Source organism: Orycteropus afer, unplaced genomic scaffold, assembly GCF_000298275.1.
Source record: "Orycteropus afer afer isolate SDZICR_OR568_19922 unplaced genomic scaffold, OryAfe1.0 scaffold00061, whole genome shotgun sequence".
NCBI lineage: Eukaryota > Metazoa > Chordata > Mammalia > Tubulidentata > Orycteropodidae > Orycteropus > Orycteropus afer.
Window position 1 is genome coordinate 11,031,312 of NW_006921648.1, and position 15,351 is coordinate 11,046,662.

At 45.1% G+C, this 15,351-nt stretch overlaps 1 protein-coding gene across 1 annotated transcript in view; it reads right to left on the bottom strand.

The window, feature by feature from the left end:
- LOC122149921 overlaps nucleotides 1-15,351 on the bottom strand; it is a 160,166-nt gene that overhangs the window by 106,498 nt on the left and 38,317 nt on the right. The window contains 5 exon segments of the mRNA XM_042780798.1: nucleotides 413-501; nucleotides 504-567; nucleotides 10,947-11,135; nucleotides 12,482-12,595; nucleotides 13,882-14,063. Of these exon segments, the coding sequence (XP_042636732.1) occupies nucleotides 413-501; nucleotides 504-567; nucleotides 10,947-11,135; nucleotides 12,482-12,595; nucleotides 13,882-14,063 (638 nt within the window).

Consider the following 15,351-nt stretch of genomic DNA (forward strand, 5'->3'; position numbering starts at 1 on the left):
ACAACCTGCCCAAGGTCCCACAGCCAGAGAGGAGTGGGGCCAGGCTTTGAACCCAGGCAGTGTGGCTATGAGAAGAGGTCAGCAGTTGTAAGGAGGGATGGGGCTCTGATCAGCACAAAGCACCGAGCGCGTGCCAGACGTGCTTCAAGCACTTTGTTGCAATAACTCATTTAATACAACAACCCTGGGTAGCACATGCTAGTGTTGTTATTGCTGTTCTCATTTCACACATACGAAACCGGGGCCACCAAAAAAATGTTAAGCAGCTCAAGGAAATGAGTGGTGGAGCCGGGATTTGACCTTGGGCAGTCTGGCTCCAAATTCTGTGCTCCTAAGGGCTTTGTCAAAGTGTCCAACAGGAAACTGTTGGGGGGAAAACAGGGCAGAGGGACTCAAGCCCAGCCTGCAATACCTTCAGGAGCTTGACAGCCAGCTTGGCCAGGTTCAAGGACTGCCGCTTCACATGGCCCCCCGTGGACCCACAGTTCACAGAGCTCAGTTAGTGGCCAAAACCTCCACACTCACCTCACACTGCAGTGCTCACCTCTCCCTGCGCCTCAGGGTCACCTGAGGGAGAACTGAGACCGGTGACCAGGAACAGGGCAGGGGCAGCGGGAGCAAGGTGGCCTGACTGGAGGGGGATGGGATAGCTGAAGAGAAGAGGCCAAGGACTCAGGGGTCCAGAATGGGGCATGTGGAATTCACAGCCACAGGCCACACCTTCCCATGAATGTGTTTTCATCAGTCTGCAGCATACTGCCCAAAGCCCAGTGCAGTGTGCACACGTGTGTGTATGTATGTGTGTTAATGAAATTTCTATTTTGCAGTCATTTTAGGTTTATAGAAAAGTTGTCAAAATGGTGTAGAGAGCTCCCGTGGTCTCCTACCTGGTTTCCCCCAACGTTCACACCTTCTAACACCATGTGCCTCTGTCACAACTCAAGAACCGACACAAGTGCATCACTATCTACCCAACTCAAGGCTTGACATGCATTTCACCAGTGTGCTTTTTTTTTAATTAAATGTCCTCTTTCTGTTGTAGGACACAGAAGAGGGAACCACAATGCCCTGAGTCGTCCTGTCTCCTCTGGGCCATAACATTGCTCAGCCTCTTCTTGTTTTTTATGCAGTGTGTATTTTTTTTTTCCTCCAATGAATTCATTTCCAACATTTAAAACTTGGCGATTTTCTATAAAACCCAGACAGTTTCTCTAAAAAGAGAAATGTTGGGTCTGCCCAACCCCCTACCCTACATGGCCACAAGTGAGCAGAGCTGAACAGTAACTGACACTTTTAGCTAAGGCACTGTCTGCCATAGTCTCCACTACTCCCTACTGCCTCCCTAACACTGTGGCCAAGGATCTGTTGCTGTTCATCACTGTGGTTGTGCAAACGATTTTTTGTTATGTGAGCCTCCATCACAGAAACACTGGTGGCAGAGTTAAAGCTCTGTGCTGCTCACCCAAAGGTCAGCACTTTGAACCCACTAGCCGCTCCGTGGGAGAAAGAAGATGCAGTCTGCTTCCATAAAGATTTACAGCCATATCAATAGTCAGAAACTAACAAACCAAAGGGATCCTGAGAAAAATTGATACCCAGCCCACCTCCCTCCTTCAAGTTACTTGCTGGCCTCAGGGAAGGACCTGTCCTGTTCATCTTTGTGTTCTCGGGCCCTGGGTTCACATTTGGTGGTGGTGGTTGTTATGTGCAGTCAAGTCGAACCCGACACATAATGACCCCTCCTTGGGTTGCTGAGGCAGTATCACTAAGGAAGTAGATTGCCCAACCTTCCTTCTGAAGAGTGGCTGGTGGGTTTGAATTGCCTGCCTTCTGGTTAGCAGTCAAGTGCCTTAGTAAACGTGTAAATACCTGAACGAACACCCCAGCCACTCAACTCATTCACATTAGACGTATGTGGCAGTGACATTTCGTAAGAGCAAAGAGCTGTCAATGATCTAAGTGCCCATCAACAGGACAGCGGTTAGGTAAAGTGCAGCCCATCCATAGACTCAGTATTAAAATTTATGTTTAGCGTCAACTTTTAGTAAGAAGACAAAATACTCAAGTAACAATATGAAGTGAAAAAGCAAGCCAAATACATGTACACCTGGTTGTTAATTGCTGTTGAGTTGGCTCCACTCATGATGACTGTATTTATACAATGGAACACTGGCCAGGGCTGTATCATCATCATCATCATCGATATAAGGTATGTGCACATCCCATGACCCAGCCACTCTGCTCCCGGACACGCCAAACAGAAATGTGTATATGTGTTCACCAAAAATACACAGAACAATGTTCACAGCGTGGTATGCAATAGCCAGAAACTGAAAACTACCCAAAAACCCATCAAAACTCAAAATGGGGGAAAAAAAAAAAAAAAAAAGGTAGGTTCACACAATAGAATTCTACGCAATGAGAATGATCTGACGGGAAGTATACACAACACAGAAGAGTCACACCCACACACTCTGGGCCAAAGGAGTCAGACACAAAAATAAAGTCCATGGGTAGCACTGCTGAGTTGGACACAGCCCAGCTGTCCACTGTCTGATGAACAGATGGACACAATGGGCTCTATCCACATGATAGAATACGATTCAGCCAAAAAGAGAAAGTCCTAATACGTGTTACCTTGTGGATGAACCTGGAAAACATTATGCTCCGGCAAAGAAGCCCATCCCAAGAGATCACACGTTGTGGATTCCATTGGTATGAAGTGTCCAGATCAGGCAAATCCATTGAGACAGAAAGCAGATTGGTGGTTGGGGAAAGGGGGGCATGGGGAGAAGTTGCTTAAGAGGGACGTGTCTCCTTCAGAGTAATGAGATGTTCTGGAATTAGAGGTGGTAGCTGTATACCACTGTGAACATATTTAGTATTTAATAAAAATATTAATTTTCTGTTGTGCGAATTTCCCCTCATCAAAAAAAGGAGGGTACATGGTGAATGAATCCTTTTATATAAACTTCAGAAAAGAAGGCTGACAATCCTGTGGCTGCCAAACAAGCTGGACTGGATTTTTGCCTCCCTGCGTCAGACAACCAGAAACACAGATGAAACTGATTAAACAGTTCCCTAGATACCAGGCCTGGGAGACAATGGTCCCTGAAGACGGGAAACAAGCCAGGGAGCCCACGCTCGCACACAGACACTGCACGGAGTAATCCGGGGATCTGCAGGGCCCTCAGAAAGTCTTTCTGGCATTGCAGTAGGCAGGGATTTCTTAGATCCAACACCCAAAGCGCTTTCCATAAAAGAAATTGATTGACTTGACTTTATGGAAATTAAATACCTCTGCTCTTTGAACAACAGTGATGAGAATGAAAAAACACCACAGTCTGGGAGAAAATATGTGCAAACTGTATGTCTGATCTCTGATAAAGGACCTGTTTCCCGAATATAAAAAGAATCCTCAAAACTCAATTACGAGGAAACCATTCAACGGAAAAAACATGGGCAAAGGATTTGAATGTAACATCAGCAAAGACATACAGGCAGCAAAGAAGCCCATGAAAAGATGCCCAACATCATTCCAAAAAAACAAACCAAGCTCACTGCCATTGAGTTGGAGCCGATTCATAGCACCCCTCCTTGGGGGGTCTACTTCTCTATGGAAGTAGATTGTCCAGTCTTCCTTCTTATCAGTGGCTAATGAGTTTGAACTGCCAGCCTTCTGGTTAGCAGTCAAATGCCTTAGGCACTACACCACCTGAGCTCCTCCCAACATCATTAGTTGACTCATAGCAACCCCTCCTTGGGTATCTCTAGGGAAGTAGATTGCCCAACCTTCCAAGGAGTAGCTGGTGGGTTTGAACTGCCAGCCTTCTGGTTCACAGTCAAATGCCTTAGGTACTACCCCACCAGAGCTCCTTCATTAGTCATTAGAAAAGAAAAGAAAAAAATCACTGTCATTGAGTCGATTTTGACTTTGGGTTTCTAAGGCATTAAATCTTTATGGAAATAGAATGCCCAGTCTCCCTTCTGTGGAGGGCTGGTGGGTTTGAACCACCAACCTTCTAATTTAGAGTCAACTGCCTTGGGCACTGCACCACCAGAGCTCCTTTTAGTCATTAGAGGAATGCAAATCACAGATACTGAAGTGGCTAAAATGAAGGAGTCAATGACAACAAAAGTCACGGCAGGGGATGGTGACAATGTGGAAGAACTGTAACGCTCATACACTGCTGGAGGGATCCTACGATGATGCAGACACTTAAGAAAACAACTTAGCAATTTCTTCAAAAATTAACTACACATCTGTTATATGACCCAGTCATCTCACTCCTAGGTCCTTACCCACGTATCCATACAAAGGTGTGTACGTGAGTGTTCACAGCAGCCTTTTTTGTAATAGCCAAAACCTGGCAACAACCCAAACATCCAGCAACAGGTAAACAGACAACCTGTGGATCATCTATATGATGGTACTTATTTCTCAGCAGTAAAAAGGCAAAGAGCAGCAGAGTCCCAAAAAGCCAAAACAATGTTGAAGAAGAACACAGTGCGAGGACTCCCATTTCCTGATTTAAAAACATATTCTAATATTACAGTAATCAAAACAGCCTGGTACTAGTATTATGATAAGCATACAGACTGTTGTTGTTATGTGCCATCCAGTTGTCTCTGACTTGCAGTGACTCCTCCTTGGGTTTCCAAGGCAGTATCACTACGGAAGTAGATTGCCCAACCTTCCTTCTGAGGAGTGGCTGGTGGGTTTGAACCGCCAACCTTCTGGTAAGCAGTCAAGTGCCTTAGGCACTACACCACCAGAGCTCCCAAGCATAGAGACTAATGGAACAAAATCAAGAGTCCAGAAATAAACCCATATATCTATGGTCCACTGATTTTTGACAAGGGTACTAACTCCATTTGGTAAGGAAAGAATAGCCATCTTTTTATTTAAATTTCATGTTTTTGTTGTTGAGAATATACACAGCAAACATACACTAATTCAATCACTTGTACACGTACAATTCAGTGACATTGGTAACATTCTACAAATCCTGCAACCATTCTCACCCTCCTTCTCTCTGAGTCGTTCCTCATCCATTAACACAAACTCACTGCCCTCTAAGGTTCTTATCTAACCTTTTGAGTTGCTGTTGTCAATGTGATCCCACATAGATAGTTCTTAAAAGAGCATAGTCCTCCACTGGGAAGAGGTAACTATGGGGAGGAAGTGGGAGGGGAGCTGTTGCATTGTAAATTTTGCTCAATGTCATGAGACAAAGTATATGGGAACTGCTGTATGAAAAGTGAATTTACTCTATAAATCTTCACCCAAATCAAAAAAAAAAAAATAAGAGCATAGTCCTCAAGGCAAGTATTTCTTCACTAGTTATCTTCAACTACTGTTTGGTTTTAAGAAGACTTCAGGGAACGTTTTTGGTTTAAGTTTTAAACATTATCTCAGGGCAATAGTTTCAGGGGTTTATCCAGCTAAAATCTTTGATCATACTGTTTAGTAATAGTAGCTGGGCACCATCCAGTTCTTCTGGTCTCACGGCAAATGAGACAGTTGTTCATAGAGGTAATTAGCCATATACATTCCATATCTTCCTCCTATTCCAAAGAAAAGATCCAAATGACTATCAGAATGCACCCTGAAACTTGCTAAAGCAAATGAAAGAAACGGTGAAATAAAGTAGCTAAATACAAGATTTCAAAGGTTGGCTTGAGAAGACAAAGTAAAGTAACATAATGAAACATGCAAAGACCAAGAGTTAGAAAACTGAATGAGAGGAACAAGCGCTCAAGCTTAAAGAACTGAAGGAAAAATTTAGGCCTCAACTTGCAATACTGAAGAAGGGTGGCCTAGTGCCTAAGGCATTAGACTACTAACCAGAAGGCTGGCGGTTCAAACCCACCAGCTACTCCTCGGATGGAAGGTTAGGCAATCTACTTCTGTAGTGATAGCACCTCGGAAACCCAAGGAGGGGTTGCTATGAGTCGGATCTGACTCGATGGTAGTGTGTTTGTGTGTTATGGGCAAAATACTGAATGGCACAGGGAGACTCAAAAGAAAATGGAAAGAAAACAGAGTCACTATAAAGAATTGGTTGATTGTCAACCATTTCAAGAGGTGGCATATGATCAAGAACTGAAAGTACTAAAGGAAGAAGTCCAAGCTGCACTGAAGGCACACTGGTGAAAAACAAGGCTCCAAGAATTGACAGACTATCAATCGAGATCTTCCAATCAATGGATACCATGCTGGAAGGGCTCCAGTCGTCTATGCCAAGAAATTTGAAAGACAGCTACCTGGCCAACTGACTGGAAGAGATCCATATTTGTGCCCATTCCAAAGAAAAGTGGCCCAACAGAAATCATCAAACCATATCATTAATATCACAGGCAAGTAAAATTTTGCTGAAGATAATCCCACAACGGTTGCAACAGTACATCATCAACAGGAAATTGCCAGAAATTGAAGCCAGATTGAGAAACAGACGTAGAATGAGGGATGTCATTGCTGATATCAGATGGATCCTGGGTGAAAGCACAGAATACCAGAAAGATGTTTACCTGTGTTTTATTGACCATGAAAAGGCATTCGACTGTGTGGATCATAACAAATTATGGATAACATTGCAAAGAATGGGAATTCCAGACCACTTAATTGTGCTCACGAGGAACCTATACACAGACCAGGAGGCTGTTGTTCAAACAGCACAAGGGGATACTACATGGTTTGAAATCAGGAAAAGTGTGCATCAGGGTTGTAACCTTTAACTACACTTATTCAATCTGTATGCTGAGCAAATACTCCTAGAAGCTGGACTATATGAAGAAGAACATGGCATCAGGATTGGAGGAAGACTTCTTAACAACCTGCAATATGCAGATGACACAACCTTGCTTGCTGAAAGTGAAGTAACTTGAAGCACTTACGGATGAAGATCAGAGACTTCAGCCTTCAGATGGATTATACCTCAACATAAGAAAACAAAAACCTCACAACTGCACCAATAGCCAACATCATGATAAATGAAGAAAAGATTGAAGTTGTCAAGGATTTCATTTTACTTGGATCCACAATCAATGCCCAGGGAAGCAGCAGTCAAGAAATCAGATGTCGTATTACACTGGGCAAGCCTCTTGCAAAATAAATCTTTAAAATGTTAAAAAGAAAACATGTCACTTTAAAGACTAAGGTGCACCTGGGGGCATCAAGCTCAACTGGCATAGCATACTACACAAAAACATTGTTCCACACCCTACTCTGGCAAGTAGAGACTGGGATCTTAAAAGCTTGCAAGCACCCATCTAGATGTTACAATGGGTGTCTCCTCGTCCAGAGCAAAGAAGAATGAAGAAAAGCAAAAACGCATGGAAACAATTAGTCCAAGGGACTGGTACACCATGCAATCCTCAGCCTATACGACTATGAGACAAGAAAAACTAGAAGGTTCCCGCCTACTAGTGTCAACCACTCAAAGGGGAATCTATGTAGGAGATCCTGGAGAGAGTGGGAGAACAATGTGGAACAAAACACAAAATCATTAAAAAAAAAAAAAGGGAGGGGGGCCAGGTTTGCTGGTCTGATAGAGCCTGGTGGAACCTCTGAGACTATGTCCTATGTCCCCTAGCTGCCCTTCAGGTCTGGAATTGAACCCATTCCCCATGGCTTCCAGCCAATCAAAAGACAGGCATATGAACTGAACATTTACCTGAGGTAGATCTATTCTCCCATGATTGAGCTCTCCAAGGAGTATAAGGACTGTGTATGCACAGGGAGACACCCTAAGGATCAGGAGTGCATGGGAGGGAAAGACACAGGGAATAGGTGTCTAAGGGGAAGAAGTGGGAGGGGAGCTGTTGCATTGTGGGAGATTACAGTCAATGTCATGAGACAAAGTGTATGTGAACTGCTGTATGGAAGATGAACTTGCTCTGTAAAATTTCACCCAAATCACACACACACACACACACACACACACACACACAAGACTAAGGTAACCTGACCCAAGCCAAGGTGTTTTTAATTGTCTCACATCCATGTGAAAGCTGGACAACGAATATGGAAGACCAAAGAAGAATGGATGCATTTGAATTACGGTGCTAGTGAGGAACACTGAATGTACTGTGGACTACCAGAAGAATGAACACATCTGTCTTAGAAGAAGTGCAGCCAGAATGCTCCTGAGAAGCAAGGATGGTTCGATTTCATCTAACGTACTTTGGATGTATTATCAGGAGGATCCAGTCCTTGGAGAAGGACATCATGCTTGGTAAACAGAGAGTCAGCAAAACAAAGGGAAAGACCTTTGACAAGATGGACTGACACAGCGGCTGCAGCAATGGGCTCAAGCGGAGCAACAATTATGGGGATAGCACCAGGGCTGGGCAGTGCTCCATTCGTTGTATGTGGGAACGTTATGAGTTGGAACCAACCTGACGGCACATACCACCACCACCACCAGCACCACCATCACCACCACCACTCCCCCTGACTCTCCTCCTTCCTCTGTTGCTCCAGGCAAATAAAGAACAATTACTGTGCCTCAGATGCCCACTTGAAGAACAGTCTCTTTAAAAAATAAAACCAAAGCAAGCATAACCTACTACCATCGACTTGATCCCAACTCACAGTGACCACCACAGGGTTTCCAAGGCTCTAAATCTTTATGGAAGGAGGTTGCCTCATCTTGCTTTCACGGAGCAGCTGGTTGGGAAAACTGGATGTCCACATGCAAAGGAATGAAGTTACGCCAATACCTCACATCATATACAAAATTAACTCAAAAATCGATCAAGGGCCTAAAAGCAAGCACTAAAACCATATAGAAAAAAAAATCTTAGATGGAAATATAAGAATAATGCTTCAGGACCTAGTTTTTTAACAATAGACTTAGATACGATACCAAAAGCATGAGCAGCCAAAACCCAAACAAATATACTGGACTTCATTAAAATTAAAAACTTTTATGCATTGAAGGACTTTTCAACAAACTGAAAAGACAAGCTACTGACTGGGAGAAGGGTTTTATATCCAGTTGTTTTGATTCTCTAGTGGTACTCTAACAGAATATAGCACAAGTGGATGGCTTCAACAAGCAGAAGTTTATTCTCTTAGTTTAGGAGGCTAGAAGTCCGAGTCCAAAGTGCCAACTCTAGGGGCTGGTGAAGGCCCCTAAAACTTGGGCTTCAGCTCTGCCTCTTGCTCCTGGCCCACTGAAGCTGGAGGCATATCTTCACTCAGGCAGCTGCTGGCTACTGAGGCTGACAAGCCCAAGGTCAACAAATAAAATGGCACAGTCCCAAGACTATCAAGCAACATGGCAGGCCACTAGTTCAAGTCCAGAAACAGTCCCAAGATTGGCAGGAAACATGGCAGGCTGCTGAATGAAGACTCACCTACATGCAGGGTCTGAGCTTGCCAAAAGCTGGAGACCTTTTTCAAAGCTGCTTCTTACAGGCTGGAAGCAGACCACATCGCTAAGGCAGCTACTCAGCTGCTCCAGTAGATTCTACCATGGAGTTGATTATCAGTCTCATCATGGAGAACACTACATCCAGCTGCCCAGCCACTCAAACCCAGGCCCAGCCAAATTGACACACAACCTCAACTACCACAACAGAATATGTGGAGAACTACAACTTAACAACAAAATGTCAAAGAACCCAATTCAGCAGACGTTTCACTAAATAAGATATACAAATGGCCAATGAACACCTGGAAAGATGTTCAAAGTCATTGGAGAAATGCAAATCAAAACCATAGTGAGATACCTCTTCATTTCCACTAGAATGGCTACGATGAGAAAAAAAGAGAAAACAGCAAGTGTCGACAAGGATGTGGAGAAACTTGAATCCTCATTAATTGCTGGTATGAATGTAGACCTGTGCAGTTTTGTGGACAACAGTGTGGCACTTCAAAAGTTAAACACAGAATTATCACCTGATCTAGCAATTCCGCTCCTAGATATATACCCAAAAGACTTCAAAGCAGGGACTCAAACAGGTACTTGTACACCAACGTTCACTGGAACATTACTCACCATAGCCAAGAGGTAGAAAGGATCCGTATATCCACCAACAGATAAAGATGTGGTACATACATACAATGGAAAGCTATTCAGCAAAAACCAGAAATGAAGTCCTCACAGATGTTACAACATGAATGCATCTTGAAAACATTATGCTAAATGAAATAAGCCAGAAACAAAATGACTAATATTAAATGATCCCACTGATTTAAAATATCTAGAACAGGCAAACATACAGAGTCCCAAATGTATTAGTGGTTACTAGGGGAGTCACTGGGAGCTCTGGTAGCATAGTGGCTAAGGCACTTGACGGCTAACCAGAAGGCTGGCGGTTCAAACCCACCAGCCACTCCTCAGGAGGAAGATGGGGCAATCTACTTCCGTAGTGATACTACCTCAGAAACCCAAGGAGGGGTCGCTATGAGTCGGGTCCGACTCGACAGCACATAACAACAAGGGGAGTCACACTTTAGAGTGCTCTGAGTTTCTTTTAAGGCTGATGAAAAAATTTGCAAGCAAATACTGATAATAGTTGCACATGATGAACGCAGTATCTCTGAATTGTACATGTAAAAATGATTAAAATGGCAAATTTTATGTTATTTATATTTTATCACCATAAAATTTTTAAAAGATTAGAAAACAGTCCCTATTTCAAGATGGGCAAATTAAGGTTCAGAGAAGTCATACAGCCACACGGAATTATTAGAAGGGAGGGGAAAAAAAACAAAACAGTAAAACTGATGCCGGTGGAAATCAGAGTAGTCGTGACCAAAGGGTGGGTATTAACTAGAAGAGGGAGAGAAAAGGGAGGACCTCTGGGCTGCTGATGACATTCTGGGTGCTGGTTACATGAGTGTGTTCGTTGGTAAACTGTGTGCAACCAAGCTGGTCCTGAGAATGATGTGGGCGGGCACGTGCCAGTGGGAGCAGGCTGGGGGCTTCCCTTACCTTCTGCCGTAGGTCTCTCATCTTCCTGGATCTTTCTTCTGGACACTCAGGGCTGGCTGGCTGTGGTACAGGCTCTGGTTCTGGGGGGTTCTCCGGCTGGGCCTTGCTCTCCTTGTCCTGCCCCCAGAATGACTCCTCACCAACCAGATTGCTAGCGATTTCCTCAGCATTTTCCAGCAGGAGCTCCAGCTGGGAAAGCCAGCCAGGGTCTCAGGTAGGAGTGCCTGGGTGCCATAGGTGATGGAGAGCTGAGACACCAGGGGTGAAGGGCTCCCGGGGCCCACCTGGGACCAGGTAAAGGGGCACAAAACACAGGAAGCCCAACAAGCTCTGCATCTGCTTGGCATATGTCACACAGCAAGGAGAATTCCTGCCCATTCCTTAAGGTCTGGTTCCAACGTTGCCGCCTCTGGGAAGCCTTTACTAGTAACAACATCACTCCCCCCTCCTTCTGAGCCTTGGGCACCCAACTGTATGGTCATACTCATAAAATAGGTTACAGGTGTCATCCTCTAAGATCCTGAACTTGATGAGGGCAGGGACCCATGTCCTCTTCACGAGGCATCTTCAAGACCTGGCCTGGTTGGTTCTCAAAAATTGATGGATGAATGAGTAAATCTTCCTTCTGTTCCTCCTTTCTTCTACCTGCCCATCCATCCACCCATCTGTTGACCTATCCTTTAGTTCTTTCCCCTCCATCTATACATCCACACTTTTTTCCTTTATTTGATTCATCCATTCACCCAACCGTTCCATTCTTTCTTTCCTTTGTTCCCATCATTCATCCAACCATCTACCCATTATCCCTCCTTTTTTCCCCATTGTTCCATCTATTACCTTTCCTTCTTCCCACTTTTCCTGCCTTCCATCTGTTCTTCCACTTACCCTTCCATCCAGATGTCTCTGAGGGCACTGGTGGAGAAATCACGGAAGGTCAGCTCTTGGTAGATCTGAGCTCACCCACACAGCCAGCAAAGGATGGATGGTAAGTTCCCTGCTCTCCATAAATTAGATGGGATTGGGATGTGTCATGGAAAACTCTCCCTCAGAAAAGCTCGAGGTGTCTGGGGAAAGGAGATGAAAGGAGTAGTGGGTCCCAAGGTCCCAAGTCTAAATCTGGATGTGGATGGATGGAGGGTTCAGCATGGACATGGATAGGGGTGGGTGGGTAGGTAGATGCCTGGGTGAGAAGGCAGATGAATGGACAGATGGACAAATGGGTGGCAGAGTAGATGGAAGGATTGAAGACAGGGCACCTGAATGGATACACGGATGGGGGGATGGGAGGGGGGATGGATGAAAGTGGCTACACAGATGAGCGGGCGGGCAGATAAATGGGTGGTGGACAGATATATGGGTGGATGTGTGGATAACTGGGTAGGTAGAGGGGTGGATTTAGGCAGGGGGTTGCAGGATGTAGAGGTGGGTTGATAGAGACAAGAGAACGGGTGGATGGCCAGATGGTCAGATGGGATCACTTCTGGCCTCAAGTCTAGGGGAGGCTCTGGGGAGAGTAAATCAAGGCTCCATCTTACTTCTAGGAGGCTTAAGGCATGGCCTAAGGTGTGGATGGTCAAGTTGGCCTTGGCAAATAGGGAAGAAAGGAGAGATAAGAAGGGTCCTTTCCGAGTTTCCCAGGCCGCCGGATTCTAGGAACAAAGAGAGCATTAGTACACGTTCCACCTCTCCACAGTCATGATCTAGCTACAGAGTCCTGCCTAATTATAAGGAGCTCTGGAGGCACAGTGCCTAAGGCATTTGACTGCTAACCAGAAGGTTGGAGGTTCAAACCTACCAGCCGCTCCGTAGAAGGAAGATGAGGCAACCTACCTCCGTAAAGATTTATTGCCTCAGAAGACCCAGTGGGGGTCACTATGAGTTGGAATCGACTCAATGGTAGTGGGTTAGGTTGTTTTTTTTTCTTTTTGGTGTGTGTGTGTGTGTGTGTTACAGTGGTTAACATATCTGGCTGCTAATGAAGAGGTTGGCAGTTCAAACCCACCAGCCACTCCACAGGCTAAAGATGTGGCAGCCTGCTTCCATCAAGATTTATAGTCTTGGAAAACCTATGAGGCAGTTCTACTCTGTCCTATAAGGTTATAATGTGTTAGAATTGACCCAATGGCAGTGGGATTGGGATTCTAGTATTTCTTTTTCAAAAAATAATTGTAAGAGGTAGTTTGGTGCCAAACTGGAACCCTCTCTGCATTTGCTAATCTTCCTCTTTAACAAAGGGATAAAACAGTTGTCAAGTTTATCACCTCCAGCAGGTGACAGAATCCACAGGATTTATAAGAGTGTTTCATTGTCACTGTATTTCTCTGGAGGATTATTTTCTCTTTAACCCATTGCTGTTCAGTCGATCCTGACTCATAGTGACCCTGTAGGACAGAGCAGAACCATCCAGTAGGGCTTTCAAGGCTGTCACCTCCACAGAAGCAGACGCCCACCTTTCTCCTGCAGAGCGGTGGGTGGGTGCAAATCACTGACTGTCAGTTCGCAGCTGAGCGCTTACCACTGTGCAACCAGGCCTCCCATCTTCTCTTCACAGAGAGTTCAACTGATTTTCTACCAGGGTTAGTGACAGAAAGTTTCCTTCTAAAATAATAAGTCAAGAAGAGAGACAATTTGGAGGAAAAATGGAAGCACTGGGTTGACTGCTATGAAATAGCTGATAGTTGACTTTTTTTTTTTTTTTTTTTTAACCTATTCCTACAAAAATGGCAGTTTCACAGTTTCTGTAGGGATATAGCAACAACAACAACAACAAAAACCAGAGATGGCAGGTCAGCGTTTGCCTTCCGGAAGCAACACCTTTGATCCATTATACCCTCAGGGGTTTGTGCCATGTGAGTGGTGTGTGGGTGGACAGTTAGATGTGGGTGGGCACTGGGGCTCCCAGGACCACCAAGCTTGTGTGGCTACAAAACAGGACGTGGGCTGCCTGGATGGCCACAGGTGAGTGAAAGGTGACATCAGAAAAGGACGAGCGTTTCCAGGTCTCCAGATAAAACTCCCGAGGTAGGATGTTCTCAGGGAGGGCATCCCGGAGGTCCCCTTTCAGGGGGTCATCTGTCTCCAGTAGCTGCAGGAGGTGACTCCATACAAAGGAAGTCACTAGAATTTAGTGATGGTCAGTGGGGGGCGGGGAGGAGAAGACAGTGAGATATGGACCTGGAGCTGGGACAGGCCAAAAACAAAGACAAGACCCTTAGAGGTCCCATTCCAAGTCCTGCTATTTCCACACCAAGGTCTTCTCAGGAGCCTAGTTACTGAGACCTACATCCTCTCTGAAGAAACCATGGCAAACAGTCACACCTTACTGGAACTTGTAGATCTAGCTAATATGTGGAATTCTGAAATGCTTTACAGAGGGAAAGGGAGGTACTGTGGACAGAGTCTGACTTAAGTCAGACTCAAGTCCACCACTTATAAACTATGTGACCTTGACTGGTCACTCTACCTCTCTGGGCCTCAGTTTCCCTGATGGGTAATTAAGACTCAAATGCAAATCCCAGTTCTAGCACTTACAAGCTGTGTGACCCTGGATGGTCATTCCACCTCTTTGGGCTGGCAGTTTTTCTTAACTCTGAAATGAACTAACAACTACCTCACAGAACTGTTTGTGAAAACCAGTCAAAGGTAGAACCTGGACCTAATGGGTTGAGTATCTTTCAGGGATGGGCAAGAGGTGACATGCAATCCATGATGGGACACTCTCAGGGTATCTACAGGGACAAAGATCAAATGAGGTAATAAATGGGAAAGAGTCCAGGGAGAGATGTTAGAGTCTAACAGGAAAGCCCCAGCCCTCTCAGTCAGTCCAGCAGGGAGCTCCTAGAATGACCTACCACAGAACAGAGTCAAGTCTGGCTTTTGTGCATAAGGCACCCCTATTCTCATTGGGTAACACACAGCCATCAAGGCTGACCCCCATAGGGGGCCTAGCACCCTATTTGATGTAATCTGTGAGAACAGCAAGCCTGTCACCAACTCCGCCCTCTACATATCTCAACCTGTGCCTGAAACTGACAGTTCAGAGAGGTGCATCTTCTGCTAGTCCCAGTTCTTTAGAAGGAAGTTGTTTTGGTTCCCTAGTACTGCTCTGACTAGAATATACCACCAATGGGATGGCCTTAACAAACAGGAATTTATTCTCTTATAGTTCAGGAGGCTAGAAGTCCAAGTTCAAAGTGCCAGGGTCTAAGGCCTAGGTGAAAGCCCCTCGACCTTGGGGTTCAGCTTTGCTTCCTGCTCCTGGCCCAGGGGAGCTAGAGGCTTTTCTTCATTCAGACAGCTGCTGGCTGCTGAGACTGACAAGGCTGACAAACCCAAGGTCGACAAGTGAAAAGGCACAGTCCCGATGTTACCAAACCATGTGGCAGGTCATTAACTCAAGTCCATT